Source organism: Periplaneta americana, chromosome 3 (assembly GCF_040183065.1).
Source record: "Periplaneta americana isolate PAMFEO1 chromosome 3, P.americana_PAMFEO1_priV1, whole genome shotgun sequence".
In the NCBI taxonomy this organism is placed as follows: domain Eukaryota; kingdom Metazoa; phylum Arthropoda; class Insecta; order Blattodea; family Blattidae; genus Periplaneta; species Periplaneta americana.
Genome location: NC_091119.1, coordinates 206,558,285 through 206,582,255, shown reverse-complemented (window position 1 = coordinate 206,582,255; position 23,971 = coordinate 206,558,285). Strand labels below are relative to the sequence as shown.

The window sequence follows — 23,971 nt, the reverse complement described above, 5'->3', positions numbered from 1 at the left end:
GATATACTTACAAATAGCTTTTAGAGAAGCCGGAGGTTCATTGCCGCCCTCACAAAAGCCCGTCATCGGTCCCTATTCTGAGCAAGATTAATCCAGTCCCTACCATCATATCCCACCTCCCTCAAATCCATTTTAATATTATCCTCCCGTCTATGTCTCGGCCTCCCTAAAGATCTTTTTCCCTCAGGCCTCCCAACTAACACTCTATATACATTTCTGGATTCACCCATACGTGCTACATGTCCTGCCCATCTCTGGATTTAATGGTTTCTAATTGTCAGGTGAAAATAGAATACGTACAGTTCTGCGTTGTGTGACTTCATCCCTCTTAGCTCCAAATATTTTCCTAAGCACCTTATTCTCTAACACCCTTAGTCTTTGCTACTCTCTCAAAGTGAGAGCCCCAGTTTCACAACCATACAGAACAACCGGTAGTATAAACCGACGGTATGTGCATTCATAAATGTTGTCTCTCTTATTAATGATGTATTTTATCGAAATATATTGATATTAATATAAATATACAGCGGGAGAAGCTCTGTTATGAGTTTCAGGAGGTATCAGAGTTGAAAGTAACTCGCAAGTGTGTGTGCAATAATAGAACAAAATGTTGACATAGTTTAATATTTCTGTAAGCTTGATACATAATATCTGTATACAAAATGACATCGTTTACGTTTGTCTGTTAACTACCCTAATATTCCTCGTAGGTCTTCCTTATGTCTTCCCTTATGGCATCGCACATTTTCCCTGCAAAGAAAATTATTGTACATCTTACTACAAATTCAATTAAGAAAATAAATAGAAAGAGGTTGGCTGAAGTGGCAATTTGTAACACATTATATTGCATAACATTTTCTGATAAAACAATTCCAGTTATTATTCTGTGTGGAACACGTAAACGTTCGTAGGCTCCAAATTTCTCACTCCTCTCACCGCTGGTTACATCATATCTCGAAATAATTAAGTCGTGAGTTGCAAAAACCCCACTTGTTCATTGCAGTAAGTTCTTCAGGATTATCTCCAAAAGCGTTTGGTGTTTTGATGTGACTATTTTGTTTATTAAAGCATAATAGTAATAATAATAATAATAATAATAATGATAATGATAATGATAATAAAGGAATTGGTTGGGTTATTAGCCGAGAAGGAACTGCCTACTGAAGGATGTACTGAAAGGGAGAACGGGAGAACAGTTCGGGGCAGAATAAAATATCAAATGATAGAAGACATTAAGATATATGAATCATATGCGAAAATAAAGAGGAAGGCAGACTACGAGAAAGGTTAGATAATGGTGAGTTTGCAGTTAAAGACCTAATCTTTGGCAGAAAACTATGAATAATAATAATATAATAATAATAATAATAATAATAATAATAATAATAATAAAATAATCCGAGGCGCTACAGCCCGTGAAGGGCCCAGACCGACCAGCCGGCTGCTGGCTTCACGCCCACATGCCGAAGCAGAGGTGGACAATCATCCAACCAGAATGGAGGTATGGTGTGATTAGCACGATGATCCCCCAGCCGTTATAGCTGGCATTCGCAACCGGATTTCGCTACCTATCGTAGCTCCCCAAGTGCATCACGATGCTGGGTGGGCACCGGTTCCATACACTTGCCGATATTTCATGAGAAAATTTCTTCCCCCATGAGGACTCGAACCAGCGCGCATTCCGTAACGCGAGTCCTAGGCGGGATGCCTTAGACCGCGACGCCACGGCGCGGGACAATAATAATAATAATAATAATAATAATAATAATAATAATAATAATAATAATAATAATAAGTTCTATGTTTAACATTAAATTTTTTAATGTTCTGTGGAAAAAATCTGAATTGCCTGGATATGAGGGGCTTCTGCAGCTCACTCACGACTTGTAAGAATAATTTTATTTCTTCAAAACAATTTTTAGGTAAAAGAAACGGGGAAGGACAACTTTTATCTCATCAACAACTTTAAATGTACAGTATATTTAGGCCTAAGTCAAAAAGGTGAAAAAACTGCAGATACATAAAAATACAGAATTACGTAAATAGCATATTTAATTTTAAAGTGCTTTTAAAGTTATAAAAAAAACCGTGAAAAGCAAAATTTATTTTAGTTTGTTCAAAATTCCACATGCCCAGGATTTGTGGTGTTCCTGCAATTTACTAGTTGCTGCAGTGAAATATACACTGATCACTGGACGTAGAGGATTTCTACACCAGTTGAAAGACCCTTGTATGAGTATTATAACCATATGGAAAACTGAATTTGACAGAAAATTGTGACTTGTGGGGTTTTTTAAATTTACGATTCAATTTTGAAAGGAAAGCATCCATATGAGAACGTGGCCTACTGCATCATGTAAGAGGTAATAATCTATATCTTAAGCATTGATAAAAAATCACAGCTTCCTTAGACATAACGTGAATCGCGCCTTGTCTATTGAAATCTCTGTGCCAATATTATTCGAAAATGTGACTTAACCCTTTGAAGCGCAGTGGTTACAGTACATAACCACCTTTTAAATTTGAGTTTCCTGCCTATTTACAGTGTGATTTTCATTGCAAAACTACTGCGCTGCATTCACTGTTCCCTAGTAACTGTAGAAGAATTTTATTTTCCCTACATTAGTGTTGCTCCACTAAGATGGCCGATGTTGTTGTGTATAGTTGGAGTGTGGAAGACTCGCTATGTGTTTTTATTTCAGTTGTATGCTAAAATATCACAGTTACGTAAGTTTCTATTTAGTATTATCTATCTTTCGGTCTTTTAGAACATATTTCAGTAACAAGATTGTAATTTCTTCGACACATGTGGCGTCAATATAGAAATAATGTGGTGGTTTCAAAACGTAACCACTACGCAAACAGGGTAGTTATGCATAACATATCCAACAAAATGTTCCATTTTTTTTTTGTCAGCTTATTCATCATGGCTACAAGGAAGAGATGGTTGGTGACAATCACAAAGTGTTTTTGACAACTTTTTCACAAGTTTGAATCTGATGATCGCAAAATATCTATGCATGTGGTACAGTTAGACATGGGCGTATTATTTTACCACACGACGAAGAAAGAGACCGCGACATGAAACCTGGTGAGAGTGATAACCGTACGTCATAAGCTGGAGTGTCCTGGCTCAAGTGGAAGGATAGAAGGTCCATTCTTTTCCTTTCTAATTACCACGCAACACATGTGAAGTGGCACTTTGCCTTAATGAAACCAGAAACTGCTTCCTTTCGTATCATTCGCAATAAGTCTGAAGACATTGTGTTCCGCAGTATTGCATAGTGGTTTTACCACGAAACCACCCATTTTCTGTGTAAAAAATGGAAGTTTTTAAGATTTTTAAAATTTGAGGCGCTTCTCTTAGACAAGCAAAAGTTTAATGTCATTGCAAACATAATTTTTTATTTCCTTCCCAAATGCGTGCATCAAAGGGTTAAATCATTTCCGTACTTTACGATTCTGAGATCGACCCGGCACTTTTGCACTGTCGACAGTTTGTGTCACAACATAGGAATTGAAGTAATAGCTTCAATTTGGGATTAGCTCAAACTTCAGTAAATAAAATGGAGTACAGATGTCCCTCTGTTTCTGCATCACAGAAGTATCTAGACTCGTGTATGTTCGTATTGTTTGTGATAGTGTGGATATTTGATGATCGTAACTTCTTGCGAGAAAGGAAACTTCAAGCATTCCAATATATTTCTTACCTTCGTGTCTTTTGCTCACCGGACAATACTGAAACGGTAAAAAATTGAAGTAAATAGCTTGCACACCATGTACATTTCAACTAATAGATTACTAACCCTCAGTTAATTGTGTCGTAATACTTAAATGGAGAAGGCAGTGAACTTACAAGAACAATGAAATCAACCACGCACTCCTCGAAACTCAGTGCTAACGGATCGCATATATACCGACGATTTGGATCCGGTTTAACTGTGAAGAAAGAAACAAACTAGTCAGTACTATAGTGTGCGAGAAGGTGGAAATTTGCTTTCAACAACACTGATATAATTATGAGTTCTTAAGTGTGGCTTGCTACACAACTGTTGAATCATTGTAGCATTTCGAAAAAAGAAAAATGTTGTGGTCATAAATATGTCAGTGATTATACACATAACAAAAATCATCTTATCATAGAATTTGTTACCAATATCAACTAGGGGAATTGACTCTAACAGGGACCTGGAGGAATAGGACAAGTATTGGAAGTACAGGAAGTATAGAAGTAAGAACTCGCAGGAGAAGAAGTACGGACACTGGAAAAGTGAATAAAGAATAGAGGTAATATGGGAACTGGAAAAGTAGTGGAGGTAGTGTTGTCGGGAGTACAAACAATATGGACCTGAAAATATAGTAGAAGCATTATTATCAGGATTATTGGTAATGTTGGAAGTGGAAAAGTAGTAAGAAAAGTATATCATTATGTGTAGAGGAATTCTGGTGACTAGGGAAGTAATAAATTATTAGTGTCAGGAGTAGAGGAAGTATTGTGACTAGGGAAGTTGTAAATTATTATTAGTATCAGAAACAGAGGAAGAATGGAGACTAAGAAAGTAGTCAAATTGTTAGTGTCATGAGTAGAGGAAGTATGATAACTAGAGAAGTTGTAAAATTATTAGTATTAGGAACAGAGGAAGTATTGTGACTACAGAATTATAAAATTATTAGTGTCAGGAACATAGGAAGTATTGTGACTAGGGAAGTTGTAAAATTATTAGTATCAGGAGTAGATGAAGTATTATGACTAGGGAAGTTGTAAAATTATTAGTATCAGAAACAGAGGAAGTATGGAGATTAAGCAAGTAGTCCAATTGTTAGTGTCATGAGTAGAGGAAATATGATGACTAGGAAAGTTGTAAAATTATCGGGAACAGAGGAAGTATTGTGTCTAGGGAAGTTGTAAAATTATTAGTATCAGGGGGAACAGAGGAATTATGGTGACTAGGGAAGTGTAAAAGTATTAGTATCAGGAGTGGAAACTGCAGAAATAGAGGAGTTGACGAGCTTTGGAGAAGAACTGGGAAGATGAATTATATGGAAGTGGGTGGCTTAATAGAAATTATGGATGTTAGAGTAGGAGTGATGAATTTTGAAGACCGAAAAGGTGATGAATTTGCAAGGCGAACTCATTGTTGTCCCTTGATGTCATGCAGTGATGAGGACCAATCAACTTGAAGTTGATCAATTTTCAGTATTTGTGTTCGAGGGAGAACCTTCATAAAACATCATCTTCATAATTTGTATCCGCTAGGTTCGTCTTATCGCATTCTTCAGCGTGGAGATGTAAGGAAAGGGAACGTGGGAGCAGTAAGGCAAGGGACGTCACCTGTTCTGCATTTCTCTTCTGCTCGTTCCCAAATAATGGCGTCGTCTACGAGGTGCAACGACTTAATGTATTGCAATGCAGTCTTGTAGTCAATGTTCCTATACCTGCCAATCTGAAATATTGGAGGAATCACATTTTGAAAAGTATATACTTTAAATACGGCGTGTTTGCGTAAGTAAACAAGTTATAGCTGTGCTTTCAAAGTGCAATATATCTTCTCACTAGGTAGTAAGTTGAGGTAAATAATGATTAATAAATTAATATCAAATGCAGTAATTTATTTCCTTAAAACTCTATCATTAGTTTTCCTCCATTGTTGTGCCTACTTCATAAATAAGTTATATTCTTTGTGATTAATATAATAAATAAGTTAATTGATTACTTACGGCTCCCGCTCTTGCGAAAATACATTCGCTGTAACACTAAAGAAACATATTCAATTAGAATAAACGTCTTCAGAAATGCGTATGTCATCATTATATAACTATTACCAGGCAACAATTGAAGAACTTCCTGGGAAAAGGATGTAACATCAAATTATTGAAATGTATGACTTAGGTGGAAGAAGTAATTTTGAAGCCTTCATATAATCATAACAATCAATTATTGCATTTAATAGCAAAATAAACTCGTATCCTTATTTAGTCGAATGGTACTGCTTGTAAATATAGGCCGAACAAAATATGCCCCTGACATTATTTTCCTTTCTCCTGAAACAGAAATGACAGTTTTGTTGGTTACATCCTTATTCAGGGGAAAGGGGTCTTCAATTAAACTTGGACACTGCGCCAGATTTGTAACCTTACCGCTAAGAGGCATCGTCACCGTTCTGAATCTGTTTAGCAGGTTTTTGTTATGAAGCTCCCAAGATAGTAAGAAAATAGTACATTATGCAACGAGCCTATAATGGTAGTAATTAAGACGCGAGTATGTTTATGAAACGAGCGCAAGCGAGTTTCATAATTTTCATACGAGCGTCTTAATTACAATTATAGTCAAGTTTCATACGACTTTTTATGCTCGACCATATTTCTAACTTGAAATTATTCATAAGTATTCATGTTATTCTTATCTGACTGGGGAGCGGAACTGACCTTGTGCAATATCTCGTAAATTGTGAGATGTGCGCAGACGCGAAAGTATTGATTTTTTCCGAGAAACAGATATCATTGACCTTGATATAATATAGAGAGTAAAATAAACTTTAATCTAGATATAACCTTGAAATTAACTTAGGCATTGAAAAACGAGATGACAAATTGAATTTATTTGAATATTATTTACAATTAACGCTAATTATTATAGTAACAGAACATAACCTTCTGCGAGAGTATTGGATTTCCAGCCTCCGTGACATTTCGCTAGTTGTCTTTCCATTGTATATCCGAGAATAATCGATACTTGCGCTTTCATATTGCTACAATAGTGTTTTCTGATTGGTGGAACACCTGAACTTTAATGAATAGGTGTACTTTAATGTGGTGCATTAAAGGGCTGCTACCAGGTTATAATTACTACATTTCGGCATGGTCGAGCATAAAAAATCTTTTGTACACTCAGTGCCGCTATCATTACATAAAAAGAAGTAAAATAGACCTAAATAGCTTTATGCATTTCAAAACTTTTGCACCTGTAATTAGAATAGAGTTTCCAAAATAAAATATCGTCATTCCTACTACGCTTTCTGTCTTGTATATTTGCAGTCTGTAAAAAGGGTTATGCACTATAGGACGACTAAGAAACCTCTGAAAACGTTTTTACTTCTCAGACAGAATTAGTGAGTATAGGGATAAAGAACATAGGACGTTGTGCTCGTAGACAAAACTTAGCAACATCCATTAAAATCACTCCTTAAAAAAAACAATAAATAAATATTCGTTCGAAATGTCGATCTTTCAAGGATGTATACTTCCTTGCATAAGGACAGCAGCAGTGAAATTTTCTTACGATTTTCACTTCAGGCCTTGTTCTTAGCCGGAGTATGCGTAATGGAAACTCTTAACATAGCCGCGAGAGTGAAGTGCCTCTTGCTGGTAAGGTTATAAAATAAACACACTGTATTTCGATTAAAATATATTACAAATACATTTAGAATTAATCCTATATTAATGTAACAATTTTCAGACTGCCTTCATATTCATTAACACAGTGAATATAGTAACACTTATAAGAAAATATTCTGTTATTCGAATTGTGAAAATTGTTTACATTAATAAACAAATTGCAGAAGCACATCGCTTAGCATGTTTACTAGTTAGCTGTATAGTGCATGTAGTGTGCATATCGACGTTGATAGTGTTATTTATAACTGCATGAGCTGCGTTACCATAGAAACTAAGTTGAGCACTATCTCTGCTTTTGTGCAGTCTTTTACGAAATGCATGTTAAATAAAATATTACATTGCCTACTTACGGTAAAAGCCACGCTAGCAATACAGTATACACGAGAGTATTCAAAATAATAAACAACTTGTTGAGTATTTATTTATCTTGACTTTACTTTTATGATTTTATTAAAATAGAAATATTCCTTTGTAAGTAATAGAAAATAAAACAGTGTCAATAGATGTGTGCTGTATTTCAAGGAATATCATTTTTCTAACTTTTGAGCCATCTTACCTTCATCTCGAGGGCGTTATAATTTATAAAATAAGGATCCGAAGCGTGGCTAACATGGAAAAACATATTCTGCAGATATACGCCATATGAAGGAACTTTGGCTCAATATGTGAAGGCTTCAAGTTAATTTTTCTTTCATTCTTTGCCTACGTTGAATTAGAGCAATGAGATCTACAAGTGGTTAAGCATTCGTGGGTTTATCGAAATTCTAAATGTTTTCCATCCTTCTGTACCTATACAGTAATATGTCCGTGTATATTTGGGCTTCTTTATTTATACAGGGTGTCACAGAAATACGTCGACAAAATTTTCTGGAATGTTCTTTAATAAAGAAATAACAAAACCAAAGATTTCAAACTTCTAACTCAAATAGATCTTTAGATTTAATATACAGGGACATCACTTTATTTTTACCAACATTTTTAACATTAACCTGGCTATACTCGGAAACACTGTTGCCCCCTTCCATTACAGGAGTTTGGTGTTACTAGTGCAATATGTAAACAAATCATTTTACTAGTTATAGGAGGAGAGAAAAGTAGTCTATCCACTTATGTTACAAGGAAATACGATATTACGATTTTCAGTTTGATCATCACTTTTATGGAATTTATCAAAATACAGTAGAGTAGTAACATTATTTTTCAGAAACTCAACTTTTCAGGCGGCTATGTTCGTTATGTAATGTCTACTTTATTTAGCATATTAATTATTGATGTTAACATACAATATAGAGAGTGCATTTAAATTGAGAGGGTCGTAAGAAAAGGGCTGTAAGTGCACTTAAGTTACTTTTGAGAAAATAGGGTTTAAATATTTAATCTTTCGTAAAATCGGCGAAATTTTTATTTAAATTTTAATGTGTGATGAGATTAAAATATCCCTTTGCCACTAAAATTTTAGATACTTTTGCTTACACAGGATGCACTTAACTCATGTTATTACAAATGTCACTAGCATTCCTTTGCTTCTAGCCACCTCAATTCAAAAAAAAGCTAATCTGAATTTTTAAACAAGTTGCTGAAAATGGTTGCCGTTCATTACAATGCAGGCTTCAATTCTTTTATGCATATTATTAAAAACATTTTGAAGCATATTCTCTGAAATTGAATTTATCGTTTCTTGAATATAATTTTTTAGTACGATATTATTAATATAGGTTCTTTCTTCTATAGAAAACGCAATCATATTTATGAAACACACTGTACACTGCAGTGTTTACTTCACTGCTTGAAGACTTCGAATGCAACAGCAGCCGTAAGTTTGTGTGTCTGACGGGAGCAAGGACTTTAGTGAAGGGGTAGGAGTGAAGTACATTCAGAAATGCAGGTACAATAAAAATGCAAGTAAAAATAAAATGATGTCTGTGTACATGATTCGCGAGTAGCCAGTGTGTTGGTGTACATAATACGTATTGGACATTTTACTGTCTGATATCGATCTGTTGATCCGAGAACATGTTTCCATTCACTGCATAATTTCTCTAAGTTAGGTTGAGTTTACATAATTTTATATATATAAACGACACTGGGACTGAGTTTTGAAATTTTCGAAGTTTTTTATTAATTTGTTTCAGATTCGGTGGGTTTGTTCTGTCTGTACATTTAAATAACAGTACCAAAGTTCATCAAGTTTCATTCATTAGTTACTTAGATATTAATTTTCACGTACCGATATTAAATTATGCGTAAATTGAAAACATCCGTGACACCTTCAGAATTGTTTTTGCTTTTAAAAATCTTCTGTAAAGGACTTACATTTCATCATAAAGAAAATTGCGTATTGATTTTTAAATTTGAGAATTGGTTCATAAGATGAAAATTTTCTTAGAAAACATAATTTTTGATTGATAGTTTTCTTTAATTTTTAGAAGTTAAGAATTCATATTATGAAATTTGTTCAGTGAATAGCTGATTCCATGCACAGCCTTGTGTATTGCAATATGCTGAGTATTCTTGCAAAGTTTCGTGTAAATCGGGGCAAATGAAAACTACTAGGAATTTTATTATTAGTTTTGAGTAAACGCATTTTTAGTGGTTGTGGAATTTTAAAAATGGTCGCCAGACCTTAAAACGTAGTAGGTGGTGGGCTAAATATATGGCAGAATTTTAAACAAATATATAACGTAATTATTTATTTAAAATAGCGAAAATATTTATTTTTATAATTTTGGCTAACACTTAAGAAATGGAAACCATTTTAGCGAAAAGAAACAAAACATCGCGAGTGTCTTTCCTACAAATCACACATACCTTTTCCCTTTTTTAAGTCTTTCATTATTGGAACACTGAACTTCAACAAACGCACAGAACTATAACTTGAAAAATATTTAATATAGGAGTGTGGCATATTTCTGTACTCTGTGGCTGCTACCAAAATTAATTTCTCTATCTGTTTTGGGACACACTGTATTTTAAGCTCAGAGGTATGTAGCTTCATATGAAATATATCCACTAATTGGAATTATTGTAAAAATCGTAATTGTACATATTATATTTATACTCACAGCAGAAGCATTGGCGATGAAGGAGTCATCATAGTAATCATTATCTTCGTAATCATAATCTGTGAAGTTTGTCGATGTGTAATTAGTCGTCCAGCTTGCGTCTGAGTACAGAAATGGATACATTGTTCAGGCACGAAAATTATATTTTCTACATTTTTAAGCTAGAAACTTAATTTTTTGTACACAGCAATTTCTTGTTAATAATACAAATACCCCAAATTTCATTACTATGAGTTTAGTAATTTTTGAATTATTAAAGAATTGACCCTTTGAAAATGTATGTAATCCCACAAAATTTAAGTTATGGACCTGAAAGAAAATGTACAGCATCTTTCACATGCATGTAATTCAACAGCGGAATAATGATTTGAATTTGAATTTATGAGTAACATGAAAACATTTAACGCAGTCAGTTTAAAAAAAAAGTATATCTTTTTTTTAGTGTTCGGAGAGTATATTTTATTTTTTTCATTTTGAAAATATTCACTTTGCATAAAAAGAGGCTCTGGAGATTTGTTAATCATATTTTTCAGAATATGTAATTAAAATTTCAATTTTTTAGCATGAAATTTGTTGCAACCCATTTGAATGAGAGTAACTGCAGTAAAAATTAAAAGTGCGAAAAAATTACTTTAAAATGTCGATTTTCAGTCATGAAAACCTGTTTGTATTTGTCAAATGTAACGATAATGAATTCTTAGGACGATTATGCTTAGCCGACATATAAAAGAAAGGTTACTGATTATATTTTTGCAAAAAAAAAAAAAAAAAAAAAAAAAAAAAACTTTTTCCACAAAAAATAATAAAAATTTCAGTCATCTCCTCCCTCAATAAATCGAATTCATTCAGATTTTCGTTTCTGTACTGTAGGCCTATACTTGTAAGAATCATTCGTATCATTATCCTTATGTCCTACAGCCTATTTCGAGAATTCGGCCCATTGGGTTATTTCGTTCTAGCTTCTGGTAAAGAACCACGATTAGGCATTAAAACAACGAGAACCTATCTGGTCCTTTGCTATGAATAGTGAATATTTATAATTTAACGTATGCATCGCCTAAATTATTTAATCGAAGTTATGCAAACATGTACTAGAAAATAAATATTCTATCTAAAACTCGTTTAAAAATATGTACCCATCTTCCAGTGCCCAAAATTCTAGTTTTCGAAAATTAATTTTAAACATTCTGCTAAAAAGTGATACAAAAATGAAATGCACGAGAAGTAAGATAGGGTTATTTCGATGATGCTGGGGTAAAGTGGTTCAAGCCATTTTTGTGCAAATGGAGTTTTGTTCCTCAGATGAACACACAAGCGAAATTCAGCAACTGGATGCACAAAAAAAAAGTAATAATAATACTAACACTTGATGTGTTTTACTTATGCAGAAAATTATTTGCAATAAGGATCCGAAATTTAATTTTAATTTTAATTTACTTCAAAACTAATTTTATGACTTTACTTCCCTTAACCCAAACACCATCGATTTAACGTCTACCGTGTGTTTTTCTGGATATAGGATAAAGAATTTAACATTGTCATAAGAAACCTATGTATAAAAACATTGAAGAAACATACTTCATCAAAGGGTCATGTTTAGAAATTAACAGGCTTTGACAATTCGTAAAACAAGAGAACATCATTTATTGTCGTTAAGTCAATCTGTCGGCTCGCGGGGAAGGCTACTTGCAAATTTCACACAATTTATTGACGTCATATTGTTCGCATAGACCTATTCTTTAATAGAGTTCTGTAGGTTTTATATGTTGTGTTACGAGAAACATAGTGGACTTCTAGCAGTAGGATATTTTATATATATTATTTTATTTGATAGATATTGCGAAATATTGTCAAATGTTGCAAAAGTATGTCCACAACATGTAGTACATAGGTAGATAGGCAGATATGTTTTTATATGATTCTTTAATTATTGAATAGGTACGTACATTGAATTCCAAATCATGAGGAATTTAGATGTTAATGAATGTTGATATCAGAATTTGAAATACATTAGGAAGAAGAATTTTATACAAGATTGTAAATTAATGCTTTGAAATATAAAAGTTGTGTGACTGTCGCTCTACGGCTTTCCTCCGCCAAAGAATTAGTACTGCCATTCAACGAGGGAACGCTATAAGTGTTATGGGGACTTTTCCAGAATCTAAATCGTTGGAAGAAATATTTTATTTCGTGTAGAGCTGTAGAGAGTATTTCACATCCTTTAGTTTTGTTGCTAATTTCTAGTTTGTTCCTTACTCAATTGTTTAATTTAATTTCAGAATTGAATTAAAGTTTATTTTGTATATTCAGAAAATGTAAACAAAGTAATAAAAAGTAAATAATTTTGGATATGGATGTATATTGTATGATTCATTATTGTTGCTATTTTGTGCTAGTTGTATTATACTGGAGACATTATACATGCACAAAATATTTGAATATAATATACCCATTTACTTTTATTACTGTGTATTAAAAATGTACATATAAACCTATGTATGCTGATGTATTTTTGAATATAGTATAATATATTATGTTCAATTAAATCTATGTCAATGTAAGCACTAAGTTAATTAATAAATAAGTAAAAAAAGAAGTTATGTAGTAAGTGAAACATGACATTGCAAAAATTGATTCAAAGTAAGACTTCTCAAACTGGTACTTTATAGAATATAGACCAAAGTGCAGCATACTTCCAATCATCATGTAATTACTCCATTCTTGGAGGATATGGTAGGTGAAGTTGCGGCACTCCTGTGCATTCGTCTCGTTCACTTCTTTGTCAAAATCACAGCATCTCTGCAACACACAACGACAACTCTTTCATATTCTTCTTTATAAAGAAGGAAACTTCCCGCCATTGAATTTAAACGTTAGAGCAACCATTGTCAATTAGTAACAACATTATGTATGTATAAGTGGTTCAATCATTTGTGCTGAGAGCTGTATGGGTACTCACACTGTCACAGATATGTTCGTCTTGCCTTGCTTTTACTGATGATGGAGCTAATGCTCATCCCAGATATTGAATACCTCTACTTCAATGAGATTGTGAAGATATCCATAAAACTCGCATTGGTGGAACACGTTGAAAGTCTTAGAGAAGTCTCCCACTGGAGCAACTCTCAACCGCAACCCAACTGCACTTAAGTGCATCTACAGTTGCAATTAATACAACAATGCAACAAGGTGCACATGTTTATACTCTTTCAATCTCAACTTCACTGAGATTTCAGTTATCAACTCAGTTGATAGTAACTGGGTGTTTGATGTATTTTAGTGGTTGCAGTTGACAGTTGCTCTTCGTAATACAAAATGGCATGTTCATACTCTAAAGGTGATACCGAATTTGCAGTCACTAAATTCAAAGTTGCTCAGATGCGACAGATGTGAATTTTCAATTTAATTAAGCTTCAGCTATAACTCAATTAAGGTTCAGTTGCTGTTGAAACTTACTACAGTGGCAAAACTCCCTAAATACCTTCAGTAATGGAAACCAGTTACGTTTCAGTTGCGGTTGAAAGTTACTCCAGTGGGAAAATTCCCTAAATTCCTCCAATAATGCAACCCAATTACGATTCAGTTGCGGTTAAAGTTACTCTAGTGGGAAAATTCCCTAAATTCCTTCAATAATGCAACTCAATTACGGTTCAGTTGCGTTTGAAAGTTACTTCAGTGGCAAAACTCCCTAAATTTCTTCAGTAATGGAAACCAATTACGATTCGGTTGCGGTTGAAAGTTACTCCAGTGGGAAAACTTCTTAAATTCTTTCAATAATGCAACCCAATTACGATTCAGTTACGATTAAAGTTATTGGAGTGGGAAAGTTCCCTAAATTCCTTCAATAATGCAACTCAATTACTCTTTAGTTGCTGTTGAAAGTTACTCCAGTGAGAAAATTCCCTAAATTTCTTCCGGAATGTAACTCAATTACTGTTCAGTTGCGATGGAAAGTTATTCCAGTGGGAAAATTCTCTAAATTCCTTCAGTGCAATTCAATTACGGTTCAGTTGCGGTTGAAAGTTACTTCAGGGAAAGGCCCCTAAATTCCTTAAATAATGTAACTCAATTACGGTTCAGTTGCGGTTGAAAGTTATTTCAGGGAAAGGCCCCTAAATTCCTTAAATAATGTAACTCAATTACGGTTCAGTTGCGGTTGAAAGTTATTTCAGGGAAAGGCCCCTAAATTCCTTAAATAATGTAACTCAATTACGGTTCAGTTGCGGTTGAAAGTTATTTCAGGGAAAGGCCCCTAAATTCCTTAAATAATGTAACTCAATTACGGTTCAGTTGCGGTTGAAAGTTATTTCAGGGAAAGGCCCCTAAATTCCTTAAATAATATAACTCAATTACGGTTCAGTTGCGGTTGAAAGTTATTTCAGGGAAAGGCCCCTAAATTCCTCAAATAATAGAACTCAATTACGGTTCAGTTGCGGTTGAAAGTTACTCCAGTGGAAAACTCCGTAAATTTGTTCACTAATGCAACCCAGTTACGATTTAGTTGCGGGTTGAAAGTTACTTCCTAAATTCCTTCAATAATGTACGATAGTACTTACCCAGTACTCGTCAGTGCCATTTATATCAGCAGAATAACGACGCCTCCTCAATAGACTTCTCTGGTAGTCTTCCTGGTGTGACCCGATCTGCAGATACACTGAAATTGACATTGCGAAGAAAAGACATGCTAATTATTCTGGTTAGGAGCCTGAAAAAGGAGTGGGCTTTGAAAAAAGTTGGTTATATCGTGCAATGTCCAACTGAAGCAGTCTCGAAGTTGACCAACTCTATGCTGCTTCTACTCAGATTGCAGTCGAGTTATGAACTGCACTCCAGTGCACAGAAATGCGTTTTTTTTCTCCTCGGCCTTCACTTTATGGTGTAGGTCGTACAGCCTTCTCTGCAATGATTGTATTCGCAGCTAAGGAGGATTCCTTCAGTACTTTTAAGATGTTACGTGTATTTATCGATTAATAATTAACTTAGGAAAGATACATTGACTATAAACTCAGAAATTTCAGAGACAGTTAAAAACAGTTGTCCCATCTAAGCATGTTAAAGTAGTCTACTTTGCCTATTTCCAGAGTATTACGAAGTATATGCTAATGTTATGGAGCAATAGTATCACAGCAATAAGGCTGGTAATACACTGTCAAAGTTCTGTGAAAGAATATGATAAAATATTTGATCAAAGATCTGTTGTAAAATGTAAGATTTTGAGTATATTACACTACATAAAAAACTTTATTAAAGATAATCTAAAATTAAGGGACGAGAATAATCTGCCTCGATTTATAGTTAAACAAAATAAAATAAAATTTCTTTTGATCACAGATATGAAAAAATGAATGAAGAACAGTATTATGCATGTTAAGCTACAATTAGTTCGAAATATTACAATATGTATATTGCTGAAAAAGAAACAGAAAAGAAAACGCCTGTGGGTTAAGCCATGGATTACAAGACGTCACAAGAAAAGTTTGCATCAAAACTTGCTAAAAAAAAAAGCTATAATGCGAGGAGTTTGAAAGGTTATATAAATTATTTGAGAATGGATGAAGATAATTTTTAGTTTCTCCAGGCATATGCATCCTTCCTGTATGGTTCATCAGTAAAATTACAATATCTGCTATTTTTATGTACACTTCTCGTCTTTCATTTCTGTTTTGGTAGTCCATGTTTTATATTTTATAAAATTTATTTTACTTCATATTCTCATATAAGAATTTTGGTCACAGTTAACAGTCCAACAACATTTACGTTCCACTATGTTAGTTTCAAGCTATTGAGATATTATATAAAAATAAAGAGATGCACTTAGATTTTACAAAAGACCTTTTATCAAAAAAACTTTTATAAAAGAAACCCCATTACACTGTCATATATTTTATAAAATATCTTTGACATATCGTAATACCAGCCTAAGGTGTTTAAATTACAGAAAAAAGCCAACCGAATCCTGAAATTCGTCTATTGAACTACACAACTGATTTGATATGAGTGAATGACAAACAGTGAAGTACTCACCGTTGGTTAGAAGGAAGGATACACGGAAAACATTTGAGAAGAGTGGAATTAGTTGCTTGGATTACATTCAGGTTGGCATTCTAAATATCGAGACAAGAAATAAACATTTTGAATTGAAATAATAGGTGGACTATTATTTTCTTTTTTGACTGAATGTCACTCTTGCTTTGTTTAGGCTTATATTTTTAAATATCTATTAACATATTGCATGTATGTTTTAATTTGTAGTTGTCCAATATTCAGAATTCTGAAATGCCTCGCCAAATTCGCCCAACTGAAAACCCTCGCTGATCACGTCGACTTTTTGCGCCGAGGTCAAGAAAACACACAAGTTTCAACTTCAAATCTGTACTCCGTTATGGGATATTGCACTCAGATATTTTACTTTATACATGGCTTCCAGTGCTTTAGGCCTATTTATTATGATGCTCATACAACAGAACTGTCTTTATTATTATGAAATTGAATATTTCATTTTGGTTAAAAATGTAGAATTTTGAAGCTTGCATAGCAAATTCGTAAATAATAATATGATGTTGTTAATGATACAATTACTATTAACGAAATAATGAAATTTATTTTATTAATAATTATATGTTTAATAATAATTTATTTTCTTTTAGTCTATATGCGTTGTTAGGCTTTCACGGAAAAATGTGATCGGATATAACATTTTGTGTATTCCTCCATGTCCTGGAAATTAACATGTGCTGTTTTTCGGAACTATGTACAGTCTTAGAAAAACTTTTTGTCGCATAGGTACTTTGTAAGTCCCAGAAATGAGACAGTGCGCATAATCAGACATACAACGAAACAAAACTAATTTTATTACCTCAACTAGTCCTTCTCTTTTGAACCAGGCCGCTCGTCCTCTGATCATGCGCACTGGGACTTACAAAATATCTGTGCGACAAAACTTTTTTCTAAAATTGTACAGGTTCCATAATCAGGGCAGGTGCTCTGATGTCAAGTTCCAGGGCACAGTGGGATACCAAAAAGTTTAATCTTGTATTTATTTTAATTCCATAATTAATTATTTGGGAAATGATTTATCCTATAGCTATGATAGAGATGTACAAATAAAACTTTCCAAGTACCAATATATGTGTGGTACAATCAGAAGAGTTTTACGAAATAAAACGAGGAAAGAAACACAATTAAAATTCTATAAGGCTATAGCAGTTTCACCCCTCTTGTATGGTAGTGAGAATTGGGTCCTAAGACAGAAATAAATTAATAATATACAGGCATCGGAAATGAAATTTCTAAGAGCAGTCAAGGGCTGTACGAGACTAGAGCATATAAGAAATGAAAGTATAAGGGAGGAATTAGAAATTAAATCTATAATTCAGCAAGTCTGTGATTATAAGAAAAGATGGATCGACCATTTACAGAGAATGGATTATGGAAGGTTTCCGATGTTGGCATGGAATTATGAACCACGAGGAAGACGGAACCCTGTGCAGACCAAGAAAGCGATGGAGTATTGAGCCGGAACAGGCCATGAGGCCTATACCGTGAAGAAGAAGATGGTGATGATGATGATGAATAAATTATTTCACTTTCGAATGTTTCTAAGTGATAAAGGGAACATGCTGGGAATGCAATATCTTTCGTAACTTGAATAAAGAATGAATGGTTTGAATATTCATAGAAAAATAACAAAAAATTGTGCGTCACCTTCCCCCTACGGAGTTACATCTTCAACGCAGTTATCGTAGTAAATTTGTGCTTTTACAATTTTACGCAATCCATGTATGAAACTCGATTTTGAGAAAGCGTTTGACTCGCTTAATAGAGATTATATATGGAGAACAATAACAAAATTTGGTATACCAGAAAAAATTTGTAGACTAATTAAACTTATGTATGAAAATTATACTTGTAATGTCATACATAAAGGTATGCTGTCAGAAAATATAACAACTACATGCGGAGTGAAACACGGTTGTATTCTCTCTCCGATCATATTTCTGATTATTATGAATGATATTATGGAAAGGTCTGTTGGCAATGTTAGAAGAGGTATAAGATGGGGATTAAACGATACCTTGGAAGATCTGGATTTCGCTGGTGATATCTGTTTGCTTCCCCATAGGTTTGGTGATATGCAGAATAAAGTTAATACTTTATTAGAAGTAATAAAAGGGGCTCGTATGAAAATAAACGTAAAGAAACTAAAGAAATGAGATTAAATAGTAAAAAGACAGATAACGTTATAATAAATAATAATAACATTGATACTGTTCAAGAATTTAAATATTTGGGTAGCATAATTGACAAGGATGGTGGAGCCTTTGAGGATGTAAAGAACCGAATAAAAAATGCAAATTAGTGCATTTGTCCAGTTGTACCCAACATGGAAATCGTATATTATATCTAGATCTACAAAAATTAAAATCTTTAACAGTAATATGAAATCAGTCTTATTATATGGCTGTGAGACATGGAAAACAAGTAAAATTATACAAAATAAACTGCAAACATTTGTTAATAGATGTTTACGAAGAATCTTAAAAATTAGATGGCCAGATATAATCACAAACTCAGAACTATGGAAGATAACAAATCAGAAAGAAATCGCAATAGAAATCAAAAGACGAAAGTGGAATTGGATACGGCACACAATCAGGAAAGAAGATGGAGCAGTAGAAAGAATGGCTTTGGATTGGAACCCCTAGGGTAGTTAGACAAGAGGAAGGCCAAAAAATACATGGAAGAGAACAGTTTTGGAGGAAATTGCTAGGGAGGGGAAAACATGGAGCGAAGTGAAGAAGTTGGCTACAAATAGGGTCCGATGAAGGCACTTTGTGAATGCCCTATGCTCCTCATGAGGAGATACAGGAGTTGATTGATTGATTGATTGATTGATGTATGAAAATCAGCACATTTTAAAAATCTACCGAAAATTAACTTACTAATGTCAAACAAACAGATCCACGCTGCTAAGCTTATCACCAGTAAGAGCACTCTCTTGAAAGTCAACATGTCTGCTTCTGGATGAGAGTGTGTAGCTTGACGACCGCTGGGTTCCAATATGAGACACGTAGCGTTGCTTGTATCAAACTCTCACTAATGCATTTCATGTTAAATTTTTTCCTAGCGATACGTGGAGCCTGCGTCCTTTGTGGATGAAGGCACCTATAGCATTGTGTCGGAAAAAGCAAGGAAGTGGCTCAAATGAGTTTTAAATGGAATTTCTACTCTGTGCCTGACATCACATTGCGTAATATTAATTCATAAAATAGAAGGTCATATAGTATGTGCAAAAACAACTTATTAATAAAATGATAGAAATGACACACAAAGACGTAAGAAGCATCCTGTTTGCATTCGGCTTGCCATTAATGCTGGTAGTAGTGATTTGTCTATTCCTCGCTAGGACTGCTTAAGGGTATATTTACGTGAACTACCACAAATATTATCAGAAAATGCAGGTTCTAAATTTCTAAAATTTTATAACAAAATGAACTCACAATTGGACAAAATTTACAAGGTATCACAACAAGACTTATTAGAACTTAAATATCTGATAAAAGTATGAAAAAGGTTACTAATAATGTTTTTCAAACCGGTTTTATCAAAGTATGACAAAAAATTCTGCAGTTACATCATTTGGTAACCATAACATTGTTATGGTCTCTCTGACATCTTTAATATTTTTCCTGCATGTAATAAAGTTTACTGGTTGAGTGGAAGAGAAGGCCGAATGGCCTTAACTCTGCCAGTTAAAATAAACCATTATTATTATTATTATTATTATTATTATTATTATTTTTATTTTTATAAACACTTATTTCTGAAAAGTAGACTACTCTCAGACATGTAGAGTTGTTTATTTTAATACAGTTAATTTTTTATTTGTCCTATATAAATGTATTACAATTTAGATAAAGTTTTGTGACCTAATTTTTCTATATTCAAAGAAATGGGCATTATTATAGTCTACCTTTTGCATAAATGCATGCTAAATCAGTGTACAAAATATCAGAATTCTGTCTCTAATGGTTGTAGAGTTATGAAATAATATGTGTAAAATTTTCAAATTTTGGAAAATTTAATTTAAAGTAAAAAGTGAATTCTAAAAAAATATTATTAGTAACCTTTTTTACACTTTTATCAGATATTTAAGTTCTAATAAGTCTTGTTGTGGTACCTTGTAATTTTTGTCCAATTGTGAGTTCATTTCCTTATAAAATTTTAGAAATTTAGAGCCTGCATTTTCTGATAATATTTGTGGTCGTTCACGTATATATATCCTTAAATGTTGCTTTACACTGTACATCTACCTTTCCTATCCGTCCTGTGTCAGTAATATAAATTGAAGTCCACACCTGTGGAGTAACGGTTAGCACGTCTGGCCGCGAAACCAGGTGGCCCGGGTTCGAATCCTGGTCGGGGAAAATTACCTGGTTGAGGTTTTTTTCCGGGGTTTTCCGTCAACCCAATTTGAGCAAATGCTGGGTAACTTTCGGTGCTGGACCCCGGACTCATTTCACCGGCATTATCACCTTCATCTCATTCAGACGCTAAATAACCTAAGATATTGATGCAGCGTCGTAAAATAACCTACTTAATATATATATTTATATAGTACGAAATGGAAATATAAAAATGGCAAATTTGTCGTTTGAAATGGTGGAAAAATTCAAATATCTCGGAGCAACAGTAACAAATATAAGTGACACTCGGGAGAAAATTAAACGCAGAATAAATATGGGAAATGCCTGTTATTATTCGGTTGAGAAGCTTTTATCATCCAGTCTGCTGTCAAAAAATCTGAAATTTAGAATTTATAAAACAGTTATATTACCGGTTGTTCTGTATAGTTGTGAAACTTGGACTCTCACTTTGAGATGGGAACAAGTTAAGGGTATTTAAGAATAAGGTGCTTAGGAAAATATTTGGGGCTAAGAGGGATGAAGTTACAGGAGAATGGAGAAAGTTACACAACGCATAACTGCATGCATTGTATTCTTCACCTGACATAATTAGGAACATTAAATCCAGACGTTTGAGATGGGCAGGGCATGTAGCACGTGTGGTGAATCCATATATATATATATATATATATATATATATATATATATATAGAGTGTTAGTTGGAAAGCCGGAGGGAAGAATACCTTTGGGGATGCCGAGATGTAGATGGGAGGATAATATTAAAATGGATTTGAGGTGGGCTATGATGCTAGGGGCTGGATTAATCTCGCCATGATAGGGATGGATGGGAGGCTTTTGTGAGGGCGACAATGAACCTCCGGGTTCTGTAAAAGCCATTTGTAAGTAGTTATGTTTTTTTGAGACCTCTATCATTATAATATCTTAGCTTGTTTTCTTCCAAAACAACGCCAATCCTTGCCTGAAAGCTTGTTTAATTGTGAATATCACTTGAAAACTCGCTCAGTCCATAGGCTGGTGGATGAAAAAGAATTAGACCATTCCTTTCATAAAAATAGACTGAACGAGTTTTGGGACCACATTCTTACGTTGTGTTCTCACTTTCCTTGCTCATCCTTACCGTGAACTTGCTTTACAGACCGTAGTAATGTTCCATATTGACATTTTCAATATTCTCTATAGTGATCTTAGTGTTGAATTGCCGTCGATACTTAAATGTGTTCGTGATGCTTGTATCCGCTTTATTTTTTACACTCGCCGCTATGATCATGTCTCCCCTTACTTCCTATAACTATCTCGACTTCGACTCGAATGCAGAAGTGCACTCCACTCCATTCTCTGTGCCTGCTATATCAAATTCTAAATATTTGCAAGCCTAATTACCTGGCTTCCCCCTTCACACTACTGGCTTCCCATCACAACCCTGGTACATGCTCGCAGCGTAATATGCTCCTGTCAATACCTAAACATAAGACATCTCTCTACTCTGTTTCCTTAACAACAGCTATAGTCAGTCCTGGAATTCTTTGTCACAAGACGTTAGGAGTAGTCGGGTCTGAAAGGTTTTAAAATCGTTGCTGCTGAAAATCACTACTATAGTCCCGTCGCTCTGATTTCCGGCAGCCAATCACGTTGCAGGTCGGCTGCATTTAAAAGTTTGCGTCTTGTGATTCGCTGATGAAGACGTTAAACATTTCCTAAGGCTCTATAAACACTTAATATAATCGCCCGCCATTTTGGCTCTTTCGTTGGCGTTCGCAGAAAGCACACGAGGACGTTATTTGCCGCTCAATTATTTTCTGAATTGCAGTGCGTTTGATTTATTATCATAGGAGCTACGACATGATAATGTTTAACGGTGTGGTAAATAGATTCCTCGTATTGTAGCTCGGCAACGAAAGAACAAAAATGGCGAACGATACTACCTACCTAGACTTTATAGAACCTTCACTTCCTAAGAGGTAAGCAAAGAGGAGGAGTCACGCCGGGAATAACAGCGTCGCAACTATAATAGATCTAGTCCTTTGTAAAATAAAAGTTGAAAATTATAATTTCCTTTATTATTATTATTCTTCTTCTTCTTCCCCTCCCCCTATGGAAGCTGGGTCATTGCCATCCCATTCCGAGGCTAATTGAATCCGTCCATCTCTTCCTTGGTCTACTCAGGTCACGCTTTCCTAGAGAATGATAGATATGTGCTTGCTTTTGTAGTCGGTCTAAGGCAGTGGTTGACAACACTACCTGAAATGAGTATCGGATAAGGAGTGTATCTGAACATGCACCGTGGTGTAGAAGGGAGAGGGATAAAGCTGCCGTACCTGGTGCAGGCGATCAGTGGAGAGTAGTCAGTAGCTGTAGACGAAGGCGCTATTTGTAGCACCGTTAAACATTATCGTGTCAAACGCTCTGTAATTTTTAGGATTCATAGATACAAGTAAATTAATCATAAAAAGGAAGGAAAGGAAAGCATAGAAAATATTCTAAATCACAATATTTTTTTGAAAGTGACGAAAAATACTAACTTTGAAGTAACCTGCTCAAAATATACATTGATGCCCTCAAAAGTTGATAAATGGCAAACAATCGTATAACACTGGATTTTGTCTCAGAAGTGCAGTTACTCTTTCGTCTTTAAGTTTTCAAATGAAAAGAAGTGAAATAAATGATACAACTCTTAAAGTTTAAGAACTTTAAAATAGATACTCTCGCATCTAATAATATGTTCTCTTAATTTTTCCGCACACAAGTTGGAATCTAGAAAGTTTTCTTTTTAGAAATTTATCGTAGATATAATATAATCTTTCCCAAATAATTAAAGTGTGACACTTATGCAAGTATCACATAATATATTACAATTTTTATCTTACACGGGTCTTAACTGTACACTGCAGTAAAATTAATTGTTAATTTTATCTTTTATTTGATATACAATTTTTTCATAATTTTCATTGCCCTAAACTTGGTAATTATGTTTTTTAAAGTGTAATTACATTAAGGGGACACTCAACTTAAAAATTGGAGAAAAAGTATCATTTTGTGTATCAGTTTTACAATATATCTGTTTGAAGCTATTTATGATTTTTTAATCA

General features: G+C 34.1%; 1 protein-coding gene across 1 annotated transcript; it reads right to left on the bottom strand.

The window, feature by feature from the left end:
- Nucleotides 1-606: 606 nt before the first annotated feature.
- Nucleotides 607-19,739, bottom strand: LOC138697189 (uncharacterized). The gene is made up of 9 exons (XM_069822757.1): nucleotides 19,400-19,739; nucleotides 15,014-15,111; nucleotides 13,151-13,256; nucleotides 10,458-10,558; nucleotides 5,719-5,754; nucleotides 5,333-5,444; nucleotides 3,857-3,939; nucleotides 3,711-3,738; nucleotides 607-750 (listed from the first exon to the last, which is right to left on the bottom strand). The coding sequence occupies exons 1-9, from the start codon at nucleotides 19,467-19,469 to the stop codon at nucleotides 695-697; spliced, it is 690 nt and encodes a 229-aa protein (XP_069678858.1). The 5' UTR covers nucleotides 19,470-19,739; the 3' UTR covers nucleotides 607-694.
- Between the last annotated feature and the right edge of the window lie 4,232 nt (nucleotides 19,740-23,971).